A 20,947-nucleotide genomic window follows, 5' to 3' on the forward strand; every position below is an offset into this window, starting at 1 on the left:
AAGACTGTTCTTTCTGTTTTAAGGAGTTGATAGTATTTTTTCAAGAGGATGTTGAAGCAGAAGAGACACGTGGCTTTACTAGACCCCTATCCTGAATTCTGTTTTGTAAAGACTGCATGTAGTGCCCAACTAGACACGACACCAGCCCTACATCAGATGTTAGCATTGTGGTGGCTGTTTCCACCTTGTTAGGAGTATCTCAAAACGCTCACAGAGCTAAGTCACCCTCCTTTATCACAGCATTCATCCCCCTGCTGAATTAGAACTCCAAACCCTATGCTGTCAATTCCACTGGCCTCCTCCTCCACATTGTTCCTTATTCCAGGCCACAGCCTTCTTTGTGAGGCCATCGGCCTCTTCAGGCCTGTTCCCTTCCCATGTGGCAGCTGCGAATGACAAACATCCAGCGCTCAGCATCCAAACACGAACATCTCAGGAATCCTCCCTGCTTTTGGCAGGCCTCCTGCCCATCCCCAAGCACTTGCTGTATCCAAGCTGTGCAGGTTCCTCAATGAGTACAGCTGCCTTCCATATGCTCTGGATTGCATGGGAAAGCCAGACCCACTTCCATAGCCTGAGCTAACAGGCAGGATACTTGAGCTGCTGCCAATAAAACAGCCCTACAAGAGGAAACAGCAGACAAACTTCCTTGGGATCCAAGAGGCTTGGACTGCAATCCCTAGTTAGATGCCTGTTCAGGGATTTCACTGAACACTACAAATACACAAATGTTGCAAATGGGGCAGCAGAGGCTGTGTACACCTGGAGCACAATATCTGGCAAGAGATGCTGGTTCAGTTTTTACCTCCAGGTGCCAAAGGTGGACAGTGAGATCAGTCCCCTGTGGTGTGGGCCCTCTGACACCCTGCCAAAGCAAGATGATGGACAGGCTGCATGCAGTGTTCCCATATCCCTGCAGTTGCTGCAACCAGTCCAGGTAAGTATTTGCACATACTAGATTTAGCACCAATTACTACAGAACTAGGTTCAGGTATGAATCTGTCTTGAGATACAAACACTGCTAATCAGCCGCAGCCACATGAACAGCTGGAAAAACTTCATGTCTGAAATCCGAGGTCTGCTAACGTAAACAATCAGCACACCCAGGTTTTTGCTGCCATGAGTATACTCTTGCTCAGCAGAAGTGGGGGAGCCTAGAAGATACCAGTTATGGGCCTAAAACCCTTAATCTGCTAATCTATAACAAAGGTTTTGTGGACATTTATCCTGTTGCTTTCTTGGTGTTTTCTATACTTCAGTCACACCAGCAAGGCATATGATTTACTGATTTCTCATTCTGGCTCACTGAATACTGTTCTCCATCTTGAATTTAATAAAAGTATTTCAGTCTTCTGGAGTACTTCTTCTGAAATATGCATAATTTATTGAAACTTAGAGCCAAATCATAGTTTAATTCTGTAATTAGCTTCTTTAATTCACATCAAAACCTGAACGTAAATTCTCAGGAGCAACTCTCTAACTCCCTGAAGATGAAGCAACCATCAGAAAATAATTTACACTAAGCAAGGTGAAAAAAAACCCACCACATACACAGGTTAGAACAAATTTGTAGTTGCATTTTATTTAATCAATGAAAATCTACCTTAAAAACACAAAATCAAATCTGATAACCCAATACATTGGATTAGAGAAAGCTTCAAGCTTTTAAGCACAAGCCAGAAGTCACAGTCTCAAGGAGAGTTTCAGAGGCCAAAGCAATACACTGGAACAAAGTAGGATATTCCTGTGGAGACATGGTCCCTGCACCATTAGCATGGTTTTGGGTGCAGCAGGTGTTTTGGCTGTCAGTTATAAAAAGAAGCTTTTGCATTTCTTTTATAGTTAGGTTTGTTGCACTGCTTACCCAGGCCCTGGATTTAATGGAGAAAACAGGCAAGTTAAAAGCCCTTGCCTGCCCAATTACTACCAACAGACAATTTACATTGTGGTAAAGCTAGCTTTATTTAAATGAGGTTCAGACAAGAAGTAACTTTACATATTATTAACAGCTTTGGAGCTACAAATGTAAGAATCAGGATTACACAGGTCATGCTTTTGTTATTTTACCTGCTGCAGTTATTGCAATATGGCTTAAGGTACATAGGTATACAATTTGTACAAATTCAGCCAAGTTTGCACTTGTGAGGTGTTATTAAGAGCATCATTACCTTGCAAGCCAACCTAAACGTGTGGAAATCAACCGAGGTTTTTGGAATTGCCCAAAGCTAAGGGGGAAAGCTGCCACTAACAATGGACAGAGATAGACTGGATTGTTTGAAACCACATTGTTTGGCTTTAAATATTTATATAATTCGCTCTGAGGTAAAGAAAAATCTTTTGATGCTTCCACACAGGGCAGCACCAGATGGTGCAATCACACCAGTGCAATCAGTCACATTGCTTGCTGGACGTGCAGCCTCAAGGGGAGGCCAGCACCTGCCGTAACAAGAGCATTTGTACACTAAAGTTGATTTTAAAATAAATTACTATACAGGTATGAGAGTGAGCTATTGTTCAACTTGATGGGCATTGGTTTCACAATGTGTGATCTGTAAGCTTCACTTTGGAAATCAGAGCTGAAAGTACTGACTTGTACCCCTTGTTCGATTTTAACGTAAATGACAAAGGAGAGGACTGATTCCTGCTTGGGACAGACATCCCAGGACTCTCAGTCTTGGGGCTTCTAAGTATCTTTATAACACCATGCCCATTCTGGTCTCAGCTGTTGTCAGTCATGAAGCATTTTACATCCTCAGCACCCCAAAGATCTCATCAGCTTTTTGCAATTCATGGTAGAACTCATTACCAAGTCCTTTTTTTCCCTCTTTCCTACACCTGCCCCAGAAAAGACAGAATTGCCAGGAGTGGGGAGAATTTCAGAAAATGGTGTGGTGGGAAAACAGTTCAGGCAGGGGTTGGGAAAGGAGGAAGTGTGTAGGTAGGAAAGATGTTAGACATTATAAGGCAGGGATAGGCTTTGGGTTGAATGGGGCAGTGACCAGAAATTAGCAGAGCTTGGAAAGAGAGGAGTTAGATACGAAGGAAGTGGAACAAGAACAAGGTGACAGTGAAATGGTGGTGACTGAAGGGTCCTCAGAAACCAGGGAGGGCTAAAAGTAGACGTGAGCAGGTCAGGTCAGGGCTCTCCTTTTGTCATTAGAAATATCATAGTTCTACATTAAAATCAGAACTGGGTATAGGATATACATATAAATATTCAAAGCAAGACAGCCAAATTTTTGAGAGCTTTTACAGAGGGAAAAACCTGGAACAATAAATAGGAAACTACATGTTATCAACTTCTGCTCCAATAGTATCAATTTCCTCTCCAGGCTACTCTACAATATTCATTTAAGGGAATGCCTAAACAGTACAGATGAATCATTGCTCTACATTAAAATCAGAACTGGGTTTAAGACATACATATAAATATTCAATACATTACAGTCCAGTCCTGAGACCTGAAGTCTGGAACAATAGAGGAAGGGTATTTTCCATCTCCTTTCAAGCTACACTGTAGAAATAATTTTCTGACTAAATCAGGCCTGCACAAATACAACTGAAAGACAGACAGAGATACCTGAATGGGACTGAAAGGCAGCAAACTTGAGCACCTTGCTCAACAATTTGTGCGTGATCCAGTTCCTGCTGTTTGACAGACGTATCCAGAAGTCTCATGTGTTCTCTCATCAGTCAGCCCTCCTCTTGCCCCTCACACACAGGCTAAGCAGCACTTATGGCCACTCACAGGTCAGATCAAGGCAGCTAGGAAAAATGTGAGGGGGAAGGGAGACTGCTAAAGAAGGGAGGGAGACTCAGGGACAAGTGAAAGGATTCAAGGAGATTGGACAGACAGGACACACATTAAATGAGGGGACAGTAATAACCATGGCAAAAATTCTAGTGGTCTGCCCAGTCACTCAGTGGGGCATCTCCAGTCTTAATGGATTATTTTGGGCAGAGACAAACAACCTTCAAATGGAACGCAGGTATGGATACAGCCAATATTAAAGGCTTTGTTTTTTTAACAAAAACGGCAAGGCAAGGCCTTCAAAAGAACAGATGTTAACATCCAAGAATAAAGGGTAGTGAATAAAGCTCCTGGTTCTGTGGCAGGATTGTCAGTTGTTCTCTAGGACTGGCATCTCTCCAAATGCCACATGGATGCTTAGCACATCTGAAAGAAAGATGACAGGAAAAAAGCTTTAGTAATGACAACTTATTTTCTCAAGAATACGTTATTTTTCCAAGCAGTTCTCAGAGATAAAGGCCTTATGACTTAGTGAAGCAAGTGCAGTATATATCCTAGGGAGAGACTATACTTGTAATTTCTGATTCAAATTTCTCTGAAGTGCAAAGAGCTTTGTACGTGAGGTACTCCAGGTTTACCATGGAAGGCAATATTCACATCATTCAGGATTTTAAAAAGACCTTTGTTAAAGAGTGTGTTTGCATATTAAATGACATACATTAAATGTGTCATGTGAGTTCCTACCTAGGAAAACTGGAAAATACACTTACTACCTCCCAGAAATACCACACCAAAATAAAGACCAAGTCCAAGGCCATTGAAGTGAGGGTGGCCCTTCAGCAAAAGAATTGAAAACAAAACAGACCACCACACCACATTAGAGAGAACAGTTTAGAGATCCTCACAACTATCTTAGAAAAATAAATAAATTACTGGCTAAAAATGCTACTTACATTCAAGGCGTCAGAGCCACTGAGTTCTGACTTTGTCTATCACAAGATGTTCCTTCTTGACAACCGTCATCCTCCCACATTTGTGTTTTCCCGTCTTCTACTGGTGGATGATATGGTTGTTCTTCACTTTCTCTGCATGTTTGCTGTCTTGTATGTTGGTCTGAGATTTCCATAATGTATCCAACCTCTTTTTCCCTTAATTTTGGTGTGTGTATGTCTAGGATGTCTTTGGTTGAATCTTCTGAAGTACTTAGTTCTAGGGTTGATTTCTGAAGTCTCACACTTCCCCCTGAAATGTCTTCAGGGCTTGTCACGACTGTTAAAGAATCCTGACTCTGTCCATCTTTCAGCATCTCAGAAGTTAAAGGCATGTCTTTCGTTTTTTCCACAGTTGCATGAATTTCTGCACACTCAATTAAGGTAGCAGTTTTCACTATTCCTGGTAGCTTCAGCTCTTGTTCTTTACTTTGTATCTCTTCCTCTTTTACTGGAAGCGGTTGATCTACCTGCACACTTCTCAGAAGTTCAGGTACAATTGTATCTGATGGGCTTTTCCCTTTGGACTTAATGCTCTGCTCTGACTCAAGGGCAGCCGACTCTTCTGTTTCTGCAAGTTTGTGAACAGCTGACTGGATGGCATTCAATACAATTTTTGTGCTCTGGGACTCTATGACCACAGACTGAACAACATGGTTCTGAAATTCCAGGTCGCTGGGAGACAGACTGTGACTGGAAGGAATACCGTTGTGTTCGGCTTGCCCTGTGCTCTGGGGCTGCTCCTGCTCTTCAGAGACTCCGTTCATGGAAGCACAAGTTACTCTAGGCTTGGGTGCCTCCACACTACCAAGCTCTGCAGTCCCACAGTCTGAACAGTCAATATTAGCAACTGGGACCTCTTCAGAAGCCATTTGCTCTGGTGTGGTTGCCAAGGGCTGTGCAGTTTTGGCTGCGGTGTCTGTGCGTGTCACAGTTTCTGCCACAACATGCTCTCCACCTGCTGCAGCTGCTAGAGCCACAGGTGTTTTCAGAGCCCCCAAGCTTTCAGCCTGTGGAAAGGCTGAGTCACAGCCTTCCTCTTGCTGGACAGCAGTTGAACATTCATCATGCCTCACAGCTTCCTGTTTTCCATATTCAGATACTTCTTTGGCTCCTTCCAGCAATTCCTCATCTTCTTTCTGGAAGCCTTGACAGTTCAAGGTTTCTACAACTTCTTGTCCTTTTCCCATAGTCTCTTCTCCAACCAAGCTGCTGAGTGTTTCACATTTCTCAGGACTTATATCAGTGATAACAGCACTTCCATTTTCAACAATCTCTGGGCATGTTGATGCTAAATTAGATGCCCCATCTGCTTCAATCTGCACATGAGTCTCAGCAACAATGGAAGTGCTCTCCAGCTGTGTTTCAGATTCGAGCACAGCACCTTCCACTTTGCCACCTTTGGCTTCATCACTCTTGGAGGTGGTTTCAGTTGTTTTGTCTCCGCATTGTGGCTCTATGATGGGCACAGAATCTTCTGCTGCAATGTCAGACCCATCATTCACACTCTGCTCAACATCTGCAGCTGCTTCTGAGCCAACTGTTTTTGAAGGAATGGCAGAGGTTTTTCCCTTGCTCTGCAGCAGAACCTCAGCAACAGTGACTTCTGTGCTTTGTACTCCATTGAGCACAGCATCATCTTCCTTACTTAGGACAGGTGTCCCGCTAGGACCCCCTTTAGTACAAACTTGCTCTTCTGAGTCAGGAATTCCATCTTGTTTTTCAGTTTTAACAGGGACCACAGTGACAACTGCTTCTGTGCACTCTGGTCCCACAGTGAGCGTTCTGGCCTCTCCTCCAAGCTGCATAGGCTTTTCAGCTGTTAGCCCCAAGGATGAGGTTTCATCGTCTGTCGTGTCCTGAACCTGTGGATAATTACAACAGCTCTGTGAGAAAGGGTACAAGAAGAGTGACCAGCAACATTCTAGGTGAGAAACCACAACACCCAAATAGATATTAGTTATGGGAAGAGCACAAGGTGATGACATGGGGATTAGCACCTCACCAAAATCCCAGCTTGCGTGTTTCTGAGGACGTGTAGCTCATTAAACAAACTGCAACCTTATAATTAACTAAAGGAAGGAACAGCTGGCAGCACTTGAAACAAAGACTAAGCCAGAAGACGAGTAGTTAGAGAAGAAGGCAGGAATGTGCCAGCCACAGTAACTACAGCATTTAAAGCTGGAGATAATTGTGTTGTTTCATGTCCTCCCTTTGCAGAGGTACCTCAGCTTCATCTGTATTTCTGTCTAAAACTGAAGACACCATCCACTGTGTATGGTGTCACATGGATCACATCTGTATCTCAGCTGTTCATATATCATCTTCAGTTACTTTGTGCAATGCAGGAGCCCTAATGGCAATCATTTCAGTACCTCTGCATCTAAGCACTCCATTTCTGCAAGCACTGCATCCACCCACCCTGCACACAAGCTTCAGTGCTTGCTGCTTCTAGACATCTGTGTGTCTCTCACTGGAAATGAACTAAGTTGTCTTAGGCTTCACTAGGAAGGTCCTTGACAGAAATACACCCACAACCTGGTTCTAAACAAGATATAGTATCTAACACTGATTTTTTCTTTGACAGATCAACCTTTGTGTTATATGCAATACTTACTGCAGGCTTTCCTTCTGGAGCACATTCATTTCTTGTCTCATCCACTGTCAACTCTGTTACAGGCAGTTTTTTCTCTTGTTCTGAAGGCTCCTGCTTTGCAAACAGCTCTTCCTTGGGAGTGATGGCTTTGATGCTGTCAAACTCTTTGTCATGTGATAAAGCTTCTTCTGTTGTCCTCTGCACTTCATTTACTTCTTTATGGTCTTCTACATATCCTTGATGTCCTTCCGTGCTTTCTTCCACTGCAGAAGGTATTTCACTTTTCTCTGAACCTGCAGGTAAAACACTCTCTTCAACTGTGTTTTGATCCTGAATGCTCCCTGCACTTTGCTGAGGCTGGGGGCCATCTTCTTTGTGTTCGTTTTCCAAGGATTGTTCAAGCAGAACAGTTTCCTGGCCTACAATGTTCCCATCTTTAGCACCATCTTTCACTTCTGACTCAAGTCCCTGTGCTGTTGTAATTATAGTTTCTGCTATAGCTCTTTCACTAACCAGCTGTGTTACATCTGACTTTACTCTTTCAGCAACTTCATGAAGAACTTTTTGCGTCTGTTTGTCCAATTCTTTCAAATTTTGTTCAGTGGCCTCTACTTCTTGAACTGGTGTAGCTTCTTCTGTAGTATCTGGGGTTTCTAATTGTGAAACAGCAGAAACCATCTCAGTTGTCTCCTCAGCAAGGGACACTTCCATTGTTTCTTCAGCACAGGAAGCTTCTGCTGTCTCCAGAGCAGTCACTGCTTCAGAGGTTAGCTCCAGTTCACTTGCTGTGGTATCATCACTTACATCCTTTCTAGTCTCTGGAACTGTCTTAGCAGCTACCACTGCATCCTCCACAGTAACACCCAGTTCAGCTTTTTTCCGAGTCTCTTTCTCTTCCTCTTCTCTTGCCTGCTCAATGCACTCTGTCAGAGCAGCAGATATCCATGATGGTGACCTTTCCTCAATGCTGCTCACTGCCCTTTCTTCTTCCACAGTAACAGCAACTGCATGTACCAGCCCTTCAGATCCTTGCTCCATCCTCAGGGTCTCCTCTAACTTTTCTGCTCTCTCTTCCTCTGAGGTTCGTTCTCTCATCGCTTCAGCATCTTTCACTCGCTGGGCTTCCATTTTCTCCTGTTCTGCTGCTTCATATTCAGATAAAGGAACAACAGCTGGAATATCGGAATCCTCTTCAGCTGTTTCTGCCATGTCTTCTCTTGCTTGTTTAAGATGAGCTGGTTCTGGCTTTCCATCTGACTTTTTCTTCCTACGCCCAGGCATCAGTTTTCTAAATGGAACCCATGATTCATCTTTTCCAGGCTCACCATCTGATGTTGAATGCTCCAGGCTAGATCCCACAACAGAGTCTTCACTTCTCTCTTCCATTCTGGTTTTGGATCTCCTTCTTGGAGTAACTAACCTTTTAAATGATTCCCATGTTGAAATACCTTCACTTTCAGATGGGCTTCCAGCTTGTTCTGGGGAAGAATTCCCTTGTCCTTGATCACTCTCCTGAGAGCTAGTAAGAACTGCATCTGTTGCTGTTTCTTTGCTCTGTCCAGACTCTTCTACTTTTTGGCTTTCTTCATCAGATGATGATGACTTCCTGGCTCTTTTCTTTGAAGAACCTACACATATAAAAGTTTCCCAGGACACAGAAGTGTCAACTTTTCTTTTGGGCTCTTCTGTAATTTTCTCTGGTTTCTGGTCAATCCCATTTTCTTTTATTTCTCCCTGGTTTTCATCAACAACATTTTCAGTTGCAGATACTGCTACACTCTTTGTCTTATCAATTTCTTCTTCTTTATCGCTTTCAGAAGGCCTTCTGACACGTTTCTTGGGAGTCACCATCTTTTTAAATGATGCCCAAGGTGTAACAGTTTCTCTTTTTCGCTCCACATCTGGAATTGTGGCATCTTCACTTTCAGTGACCTGCATTCCATCTGTAGATTTTTCCAAAGAGGGAATTTCATTCATCTCTTCAGGAGAAGAAGCAGAACTCTCCCCCTTTTGTTCCTCTGGGCTATCTGGGGAATCTGATAAGTGCTGAATTGGTTCACCCTGTTCCTCTAACTTAGATTCTTCTCTTTTACCTTTTTGCTTCTTTCCAGACAGTTTTTTCAATCCAGTACCTGTAAAGAGTTTCTTTAAAGGGCTGCCTTGTAGTTTAGCCTTTTCTTGAGAAGACAGGAGTTCTGCTTCATTTGTGATACTTTCTGGAGGCCTCTTTCCAGATGCCTCTTCAGAAGTTATTTCCATGGTTGTTTCATCTGGTTTGACAGTATCACTTGTATCTGTGCCAGGTTTTCCTTGTAGTCCTTCATCGGTGGGTTTGACTGACTGTTGATTATCCTCTGTGTCAACTGAATGTTCAGAAGCAGAAAAGGACTTTGACTCAGGAGCACTCAGAGGTGACTTTGTTTCATGTTCTTTGCTTTCTTTCTTCTCTGTGGTTCTATCCAGAGCTTCTCCCTGTGCAACATCATCTATTGTGGGTGACATTTTCAATTCTGCTTCCTCTGTTTTTTCATCTAATGTCTCTTTCCCAAGTAGAACAGGTTCACTTCCTTCACTTCCTTCAGATTTTTTAAGTTGATCACTAGAAATTTCCACTGCCACAGATCCTGTTTCAAATGTCTCTTCAGAGGCTATTTCAGTTCTGTGATCTATTTCGCACTTCTCCATTGACTCCAGTTTTTCTCCCACAGGTAGGACTTCTGAGGATATTTTCAATTCTCCATTCACACTCTCAGTGACAACAGGTACCAGTGACTTTGTTTTTAGTGGTTTCTCTGTCACCTCACCTTCTTTCTCTCCTTCTTCAGTTTTTTCTTCCTCTTTACCAAGATTTTCCGAGACTTCCACCAGTTTCCTTTCTTGATCATCTTCATCTTCTTTACCCTCTGCACTTTCTTTTACAGCTGCTGCTGCCAGGTCCTCTTTTTGTCCCTGCTCATCATGCTTGACTACCTCTTTCTTTTCACTTCCTTCTACTCCTATGGCTGCCAAAGTCTTTTCTGACTCCTGCATTTCACTTTCAGTTTGCTCCTTTTCATGTGCTTCAATAGTTACTGCTGTCACATTCCTTTCTTCATCTTGCTTCTCAGATTCAGGTTTCTCCTCCTTTTCACTGATATCAGTTGTTATTGTTGTCCCCTCTTTTTCTTTCTCCTCTTCTTTCACAGGAGACTGTTGTTCATCTTCTTTAGTTTTCCTAAAACTCTTCTTTTTTCTAAATCCGGTCCATCCTTGAGTAAAAAGTTTTCTTAATGGCGATGCAGTTTCAGTGGCTAAAGCAGCTGGTTGAGAACAAGTCTCATTTGCTTCTGGTATCTTAGGAGATTCATCTTCTGTTTTTTCGTTTTTCAGTGTATCTTTGGTATTGTCTTCTGCAGAGAGTGCATCCTCAGGCACTGCTGCTTCTTCTGCGTTGACTTCTTTTTGATCATCAGCTCCTTCAGGGACCTGTGTTTCCTTTTTTACAGTAAGCAGCTGAACTGGTTCTGATTTTCCTGTCTTTTCCTTCTTCACTGTGAATCTGAACCCAACAAATTTAAAAACCTTTTTAAAACCCAGATCATAAGACTGTGGCTCTGCCACTTGGTCCTCTGCAACTTCTTCCAAAGCTGGCATCTGCTTAATCGAATGAGCATCCTCCTTCTCAGCATCTACACCATCCTTGGTGGCCGAGTCAGATGGATTTGTCTCCACAGTATCAGCGTCTTCCTTCAAAGTTACACTGGAATGTTCTGTTTGTCCAACTGTTTAAACAATAACAAAACCCCAGTTAATTTCCTTCTAAATTTAACCTTATATTATACCTTTATATATTTTTTCATTATGACCAATTTTCATAAACATACTTGTTCTATCTTTATCTGTGTAGCTTTTCTATATGCTACTCTTACATTTTTAAGAATTAGTTTTTGTTCTATCATTACTATAATTATTTTCCTTCTTTGTATCATTGTACAGTTTTTTCCACAGTTTATTTGCAAATGCACCTTTCAACCTTATATTCTCTTATTCTATACCCTGATTTTGCAGCTATTTTTGTGTCGTTTGTTTGGTTAGTGGTTTTTTTTTCCTCACTTTAAGGCAAACTTAAGTAAGAAAAAAAAAATTCTATCATAGACTGTACAGAATAATACATGCAATTATCCCTGAAGCAAAGTTCAATAAACATTTCCATGCAGACAGACACATCTGAGGAAACCCAACGAACAAAAAAAAAACCAAACATGCAAGCAAACAAAACAAAACAAAACTTCAAAAAAAGCGTTGACCTAAAATGATGACAAAAAGAAAAGCTTATTTTACAGCTTTGTCCCAAAAGAATGTAAGGTGTGAAAACACCCACGGGAAACCTGTTTTTCTGAAAACTTGTAACCCCTACATAACAGTTACATCACAATATATTGCTTTGAAGATCATGAATCTTTGGAATTCTCCCATACAATATATGTATGTATGCAACACGTACATAGCATCACCATTTACAGCAATTCCATGTTGCTTAAAATGAATGAGGTTGTTACTATGCAAGAAGGTAAAACCAACCACTGCTCACATATCTATTTACATTGTCTTTTCTTTGAGGACAGTTTGCATTTTTCCTTCAGGTCACTGGTAACCCCCTCTCAGTCTTGCTGGGATAATTTCAGAGATAATAGTTCAGAGACTGGCATGTAAATTAAATCTATGGCATATTCAAGACACCAAAAGATTCTTGGGCTTGGATGCTGCCAGGATTTCAGTTTAATATTGCTCTTGACCCTAGGTTTTGTGCAACGGGTGAAAGTGCAAGGCATGAAGGAACATACTCTTCTCTCTAACCAAACCCGTTAGAGTGCCAAGATGAAAAAATAAGATTATTTTAAAATATTCAATGTTGAAGAGCAACACCCTAGAAGAAGGCACAGTCCCTTTCTTTTAGCTGTACATGTGCTACTTCAATGTCCAGAGGCAGAAGGAGACAGCTTTACAAAGCATGCAATCATCAACTTCCTCGAAGTGATGTGGTTTTTATTTGAACCACCTTGAAGTTGTCTCTGACTCTGCAGCTGGCCCTGCTCTGCTGGAACACCTGATCTCCAGAGATCCTTCACAGCCTTTTGCCTTGTTCCCCCTTTATTAAGGGCTGCTTCTTCAGAAGCACACAGACAATGCAGTCCAGGTAAGACTGGAACTAACTACACAATAAGCAAGACAAAAATCTACGAGGATACTGGCTTTTAACTGCTGTGCAGAGGGCAAATTACTATCAGCAGCCTACTAGTTGTTGTTTCTAAGTCAACATAAGCAAAACTTTTTGTTTTTCCTTTATCTAACAGTTAAATATTATTTACCTCAATTGTTAACTCTGAATTCAATTAAAAGCCTGACCTCTGCTAACATGCTAACTCCCCGAACATTTTAGACCAGAGATGTTTGAACTGAGCCATTTGTGAGGGAGAAGGGCAAGACAAAAAAGACATTTTGAAAAAGTGGACAATTTTTCGTCCATTGGTAATATATCTCTTGCAAACACCAGAAAAATCCACAAGCAAAATAACTCTTATCAAACATTACATTTTGTTTATTTAGTTGTATGTTGAGACTATACCACTTTTGCATCTGTGTTCATTTAATCCTAGGTCTGGAAATAAACTCCTTGTCATTTCCATAACATTATGTAATTTAAAGGCTTAACATGAATTCACAAAGTTAGAGGCACTTCTTCAGAGACCATCTTCAAGCATCACATATTTTATAATTATTTAGTAACAGGTACTTTAATATATTCTTAAGCTTATTTATACTAAAAATTATTCTTTTGGCTTAACCAGCTATGAAGCTAAATGCTGATCATTTAACATTGAATAAAAATTAGCTCATGAGCCAGGTCTCTTAGAATCTCTGCAGGAAACAAAGTCTACAGAGTCTGTTTGTCCCAGCCCTGCATTAACGCCAATCTGCTTACTCTTAGACATATTAAAATCTCTATGTGACATGAGTTACATAGAGGTAGACTGAAATACAGGGCTGAGAGCCAGTGGGGAATGCTGGTCTAAGTGGGAATGAGAAATGCAGGAAGGCAGAAGGGAGTGGAGAATTCAGAAGCCACTCGGGACTGCAGAGACTTGGTTTTCTGTGGGCTCACCTTTCTCTTGCAAACACTCCCTGGGAATGCATGCCCTTCATTACTGAAAATCTTGAGGTTTCAAAAAATTTGTAAAAAGGTGACATTTCTTTTTTTATTTATTTCTAAAATTCTCTTAATTCCCTTATGGAAACATCCCTTTGGAAGTTCCCTTCCAAATTTGTCCCAAACTAGCACAGGTGTTTAGTGTAAATTCAGTATTTAAGATGAGATTCAGGTATTACGGATAAACGGGATTATTGTAAGAGTGCAATGATAAAGAATATGAATAAATGAGGCATTCCATTTCCAAAGAGAGGCAAAATGAAAGACCAGTATATAAAGGCATCTCTTCATATTTAAGATAAACATTCAGAGAGTCTTTACTTATTCTGTTTATAAAATGATGTGTTTATAACACCCTAAGATAAAGACCATCTCTTTGGAAAAAGTTCTGCAGGTGGAAAGACTATTACAAAATCTGAAGGTATGGGTATGCATTAAGATACCAAATGCAATCATAAAAATAGAGAACACAGAGTTTAGACAGTGATAAGCTTTCAAAGCTGTTAAATCAAGCTGACAGTAATTAGGTCTTCCTTGTGAGCCTGTCCAGCAGACACATTACCTTGCAATACCTCACTAAACACAGTGCAAAAGGAGTAACTAACAGAAATATTGACTGACACACACTTATTAATACCACTCTGAAAAGTCACAGCTATGCTACAGCACATCACGCTTCCATCTCTCCTTCATGGTGCAGATGACATACTTACAGACCTAACCCAAGCACTACCCCTTCAAGTCCACTAAAGGATTTAACCTGTCCAGAAGGTATTTCATCCCCAAGATAACATTCCAGTGTCAGCTGTTAAGTGACCTGCTTCTGTTGTACCCAGTCTCTACTTTGCCTCCTTCTTTAACAGTCTAAAACCCTGGAAGATTCTTTAAAACTGAATTTCTGATGCCCTTCCTCAGCGTTTGAGGAAAGAGGTGCCATTCAGGAAATTTGCCTGCATGCTGCCAGGAGGCTGCCAGTGCTGTGTGACAAAGCTCCAGTGCCACAAATATCCAAGCTGTACTTCCACAACGTATACACCCGGAACTTTCTATTTGGCAGTTGGATTCTACAGTGATGTTTTTATTAATGACACTTCAGTGCCCACTGTCAGTGCAATTCTGAATGCAGAAATGTTTGGAAGTTACTCACACAAGGCATTGCTGGTCAGAGTTCTGTAGCATGTCACTACCACAGGCTTTCTGGCAAGACAACCAGTACTTTCTGAATTAATTCAGTGGTTTTGAAAGCACCTTTAAGAAACACCAGACAGGCTCATCCAAACAGCTACCAGAAAACAAAACAAAACAAATACAGTGAAATACTGATATGAATAATATTTTCCTCGGTCTCTCCTGAGCAGGGCTGTACTTTACCAGCCATGTGCTAGCCAAGGAATAGAATACAACAAAACTATACCAAGAGGAGGTGATAAAGATCAGGGGTGACATCATAAAATTGATACACTTTGCTGTTTAAATCCACTGTGGCTGAAGGACCAACACTGAAATTCTATTTTACCTGCTTACATACGAGTTAATCTTTCAAATATTTTTAATTGAATCAAGGTGCTGCTCATGTTTTAATAACTGCAAGTTTTATTCTGAAAGAAACTTTCGAAATTGAGAGTGTTGAGGACTCAGAGGTGCTTGATTTCACAGTTTCACAGGTATTTAAGAGTCCACTCTATTTTATCAGGAGCACACTGATCAGTTGTTGGAGAATTAGTATTTTCAGAATGACTGAATTCCTGTCTCTTCCCATTAAAAATAAAATGAATAATTAAACTCTTCTTTTTGTAGACTGACAGACACTGTTGGCAGTGCAACTTAACTGCTCCCAGCTCTCTCCAGAAGTGAAAATGTGTTTCTCCCCTGGTAGCTGCCAAACAGTTAAAAAAAAAAAAAGCACTCTGACTGCAAGAGTTAAATCCACAGCACTTCATATCCTCGAAGTCAACCATGTCAACATCTGGAGTTGGTTGACTTTTCCCCCTAAGGATTTGCAGCACGGCGCTGGATTTTTTCCATGAATTCCCTACATTCTCAATCTCTCAGATGGATGTGACACACACCCAGCGCCCACCTCGCAAACTCCTCTGGCCACTGCAAGGCTCCCGAGGACTTTGTGCTGTTTCCATTTATTCAGTATTCAGGGCCAAATCGTGCTTTTGGTCACATACACAACTCTCTCACTAGGTTCGCATGAGCAAAAGCAAATGCTGCAGCCATGGGTTGTATATTACAATCATTTGCCTCCACTGTGTCAAGATTTGCTACAAATACAACTTGTGAAAGAAAAAAAAAGCGCAAACAAACAACAAACCACCAGCTACTGCTCTAAAACTCATGTGACACAAATAGAAGGCAGTTAAAATTTGAACCAAGCTTGTATTTGTCAAATGCAGTTCTCTTAACTGCACAATTCTTCTAATTATCATTAGAAACATTAATGACAATATAAAGAAAGGATAAAAATTGACACAAGTGAGTAATTAAAAACTGAAACACAGCTTGAAATTACAATATCTATGAAAAACCTACCCTGAGCAGATTTATTAAGAATAAAGTAGCTGTTTGGAATTATTTGTAAAATTGAGCACTTTAGCATTCAAAACCAAAAAAAACCCCCAAAAAACCCCCCAATCTATGCTTTTATGTTTCTGCTGCAGAGTGTACAAGTTGGGGATTACACCACAAATTCTGATTCTTTTAATCTTGTGTTTCAGAAGGTTGGGTTTAATAAATCAAACACACTACTCACTTAGCAGTAACAAAGTAACACGGAAATATGATTATGTGTTATCCTTCTAAATATTTAATTTTTTTAAACAGTAACTGTGACATTGCTGCTTCTTAACAATATATTTTTCACAAATTTTTCCTTCCTTTGCCTGCTACACACCATATTTATTTCCACTTCAATGTACAAACAATTCTTCCATAGAAAGCACACACCACGTCCTTCTCCCTTCTATTCACTCAATTTTCTAAGAACTGACTTGCCATGTTCATTGCAGGGAGCAAGTTCTTTCAGATTAATTAAATAATGAGGGAGGATTTAAAGAGATTTTTGCATCTCTCCAAGCATCCATGAATTCATGAGCTTTTCAACCATGTTGTTATTTCAAAGCTTTTGAAACAAGTACTATTTAGTCTTCAGTTCTCTGGTACTTGGGTGGCAACTGAAGAGTTAGGTTTAAAAATTTCACATACTTTGTTTTTAAAAACAGAAAAAAGGAACAAGTTGAAAAACAACTATTATTTTTCATGGCTTAGAGTTCCTTTAGAAAGCAAAAGCAGCATCCCCAGAAAATTGTATCATAGAAAAGTAACCGAAAAAAACAAGCAAAAAAAACCCCTCCAAACACACAATCATTTCCGCTGTGATGCTGCAACATTTTAACATTCCTAAAAAATCTTTATTTTTAGAAGATTTTGATTTAGCTGTACTTGTCTACTCCAACCCAGAGCTTCTCAAATTCCAATTCAGAGCCCAGCTTCTCAAATTCCAGCAGGAAAAGTTATGTATTTCATGTATTCAAGATTAAGATATTTCTTCTTTCATTTCAGTTTTTCAAGGAACAGCCCAAAACACCAGAAAACAGTATAGTTCTTCTTTAAAAATTAACAGAAGTCTTTTAAAGCCAGAAGGGTCATTATCTATGGCTTGGATATAGTTGCTGTAGTTAAAAATTCGTCATTAAATACCTCACAATAATAAACTGCTCTTAGACCAGCACAGCTGTTCTGTTTGGGAACCAAACCAGCATGCTACAAATACTTATGAAATTTCATGGTTAGACATGCTGTCCACATCTCACATTCAGTGACTTGGTTCTGCTTCTTAAAATAAAATCTATTCAACAAGCGTAAGATAGAAGCAACTCTAGCACTTGGGTATTTGAGAGGAAAACAATCCATTACTCCATTAGCAACAAGGATGGGATAAGCAATACAGGCCAGTAAACGCTAGCACATTTTTGAGAACTTCTAATGATTAATGAACAATGAAAAGCAGATTGAAAATTTTTTTTTATCAACACGACCACATAAAGACTAAAGTAAACATCAAAAACTCACCACAAAGGAGATGAAGCTGCATCTGCACTAATTAGACACATGACAGCTTAATACACTCCTTCATACCAATAAGCAGAGGTCCTATGTCCCTTCCAAGAAATGGTAACACATACTACAAGCCAAATGCAGTTCTTGCAAAATGTACTACAGAAGCAGCTGTGCTGCAGTGAATATCCAAGGTTCTTCCACAGGAATTATTAAATAAGGAAAACCTCAAGCGATCAAAACTGTGCAAACATATAAAGACATTGCTTTTGAAAAACAGCTTAACCTTTAATTGCTAACAATAAAAGGAAATAAAAAAAATAGAGAACCCTTGAGGAAAAAGACTCAGCATGTGATAAGCTCATTAAACATCGAGTTTAATGAAAACCCTATTGTAAACAGCAGTAGGATATCTCCTCCACTACTCACTGATTCAAATCACGTACAGTCCTCCCCAGGGCCCGCTCCAAATGGAGCCGCACTTCTACAGGCTTTGTTGTCGATATGTATTGTAAAGTTGGAGTATTTTGCATGAATAAACTCCCCCTATTTTTTTAATTCATTCACTGGCTCTAGCAAACAATATAAAATAGAGTAATTATTAATACAATGAAATAAAGATTTCCTAGATAGCTAGAGCCATATATCATCAATCTGAGAGAAATTCCGATGCAAATTAGCTATCTTTAGGGGGGGGAAAAAAACACAAAAAACGCGGCGTTTGTTTATTTAAACTTCATAATAGCACTTTGTCTCCCAGAGAAAGACACAAGTTTGTGCAAACCCAGCAGTGCGATAATGCTTTTTCTTTTAATTCTTTGCTCCTCCAAAACTCACCTTTTCAGAAAGCCCAGTTAGTTTATGGTATTAGCTCTCAGTTTCAGTGGCTAGCGTGCTAATTCCTTCAGTAAGATGTGCGGAGTTCAGCGCACACAGCACCGAGTTTTTGGTACTGCAGGCTGGGGTCCCGCTGCCTCCCATACACACACACACCCTTTGCCACGATGCTAATCCCCTCTGAATTTTGCTTCGCTAAGATAAAACAGCAACAGAATAACAGCTTCATTTCTCTCACGCAAATATTTTTACAACATATAAACAATGCCAATTTCCATATTTCCTGCAATTTAACCAAGTTGAGCTTTTAAGGTACTTTACTGCCTTATTGCTTGATTGATGTAAAACAGCACGATCAGTGCGGTCACTACCTTTTCCTTCTATTCCCCAATTTCAAATACCAGGTCATAGCCCCGTCCTGCAGAAAAGTCGAGTTAGCACCTCCACATTCATAAAGCCTCGTATCACAGGTACCACACCGACTGAGGCGATATGACACTTCCTGAAGTTCCAGCAACCTTGGCTTGGAAGCGGTTCTCACCGAGATAAAAACACTTAAGGCAGGCAGACCTTTTAACTCCTGTGGCCCTGCCAGAAATTCAGAGTCAGTCGCTAACCCTGGGGGCTCGGCGCTCCGAGGCTCTCCGGCAGCGCCGCAGCCCCGGGGCGCTACCGAGCCCGGGCATCAAACCGCGTGTGCCGGCCCCCGGCAGTGCCACACCGCCTTACCCGCCATCGTCACTGTCCCCAGCATGGCTGAAGCCACACCGGCACCACGAACCCCCGCTCCGAGGTTCCTCCCAGGGCCGCGGGGCAGCCCCAGCCGACGGCAGCGAGAGGGAGGCGGCCGGGCGGCAGCGGCGCTTCCACCCGCGGCACCCGGCTGGCTGCACGGAGGGACGGCTGCCGGCGAGGCTGCCCGATGGAAGTCTGCCTGTCGGAGGGCTGAGCTCTCCCCCGAGCCCTCACGGCCGCTCCCCCCGTCCCGGACGGCCCCGGGCCCCGCCCGGGACCGCCCCCCGCCCGCCCGGCTCTTCCCACCGCCGGCCGGCACAAGCGCGGCGCCTCACGGGGTCCGTCTCGGACCCGCCGCTTCCAGCCTTCATCTCCCTCTGCCCCGAAGGGAAGAGGCGCCGGCTGCCGCCCTGCAGCCAGCCGCCCGCTTCAGTTCCCCTGCTGCAATGCCTTCCCCATGGAGCCTCCCACAAAGCATCCGTACCCAACCTCAGGAGATGCTGCTTAAAAACCCCACGGATTTTGTGCCTCATAAACAAAACCGTACAAAACGCTTCTGGTTTTCAACCCTGAAATATTTGCTCGTTTGCCTGTTACTATGAGGTTGGTTTGGGTTTTTTTGTATGGTCTGAAGGGTTTGTTTAATTGGAATTCTCTACAACCTAATTACTTATAAATTGCCTCAAATTCTGCTTTCAAGAGTTTTATACACATGTTACGCCAGATACTTGTAGTACAATAATTTAATGCTCCTACTGATAGTAAAAAAAGAGATGTAATATGATAAAATAAAATGTAAAGGCTCAGTATCTAATACAGGTGTTCTTCTATAATAGCGACAGTATTTCTATTTTGATTACAACTGATTATGTTGGATATCTCCGAAGTTCTGATGATACTCTGAGCCTTCATCTCTCTGACTGTCCGAGCCAACTTCCTACAATACCTGTATCTGGTTAATTTAATTTTATAGTGGCAACTTGAATGAGTCTAGGTCATCTCTCAAGTGGTCTTCTGAATGCTAGATTCAATAATGACAATGAGAACCAACCAAGCCAAAAAACCTCTAATCATAAACACTCCTCTACTGTAGGCACTTGTGTTGTTTCAGTGCTTGGTGCCACAATACTTCTGAGTTTAGACTTGCAAGCAAGGTGAACTAAGCAATGAATGGAGAACATGAAGTGGAGCACTAAAACGAACATTTTTCTATGTGGAAACATTTCTCTGCAAAAAGCAACTATGAGATACTTCTTTTTATTCATCTGGCTAAGGACAGATGAGGAAGATCAGACTCTCTACGGTCCAGAGGAGTGGATACAAACATCTGAAGATAACTTTTACATGAAGAACTCTTTCCAGTGCTCAACTGGGCAAGTTTTATTTGTCTCTATACATGATGTCATTCTCAGCTATCATTATCAGCAAATACATACTGCATCTCACTTCAAGAGCAAACACAGAGAACTGTTTTCCTTTTCATATAAATAATGCTACCATGTAGACTTGGCTCAACTGACAACAGTGATAAAATTACAAGATTTTGTCTTACAAAACAGGATTACAATAGAACTATCACACAACCACAGGAGAGATTATTCTCAAAAGAAAGCCAAGGTTTTTCAGGCAGTCTACTCAAATCCAAATTCCTAATGCTGCAGATGTTCACATCATGCCATGCAAGTGGTTACATGTAAATACCTGCACTCAGAGGGAGCTTCTCACCTCTTCATTACATATCCTAGGAATGTGATTTCTGTACAACTGAAACTACAACCCAGGATTATTCA

The 20,947-nt window shown here is 41.3% G+C and overlaps 1 protein-coding gene across 1 annotated transcript in view; it reads right to left on the bottom strand.

Annotated features, from left to right (window-relative positions):
• Nucleotides 1-1,556: 1,556 nt before the first annotated feature.
• Nucleotides 1,557-20,947, bottom strand: part of AKAP12 (A-kinase anchoring protein 12) — a 30,348-nt gene continuing 10,957 nt past the window's right edge. The window contains exons 3-5 of the mRNA XM_088161728.1: nt 7,358-11,097; nt 4,705-6,605; nt 1,557-4,177 (exon numbers count right to left, since the gene is read on the bottom strand). Of these exons, the coding sequence (XP_088017854.1) occupies nt 4,707-6,605; nt 7,358-11,097 (5,639 nt within the window). The 3' untranslated portion in view covers nt 1,557-4,177; nt 4,705-4,706. The remainder of the gene's footprint in view (nt 4,178-4,704; nt 6,606-7,357; nt 11,098-20,947) is intronic.

This window comes from Sturnus vulgaris, chromosome 3, assembly GCF_052056855.1.
Source record: "Sturnus vulgaris isolate bStuVul1 chromosome 3, bStuVul1.hap1, whole genome shotgun sequence".
Lineage (NCBI taxonomy): Eukaryota > Metazoa > Chordata > Aves > Passeriformes > Sturnidae > Sturnus > Sturnus vulgaris.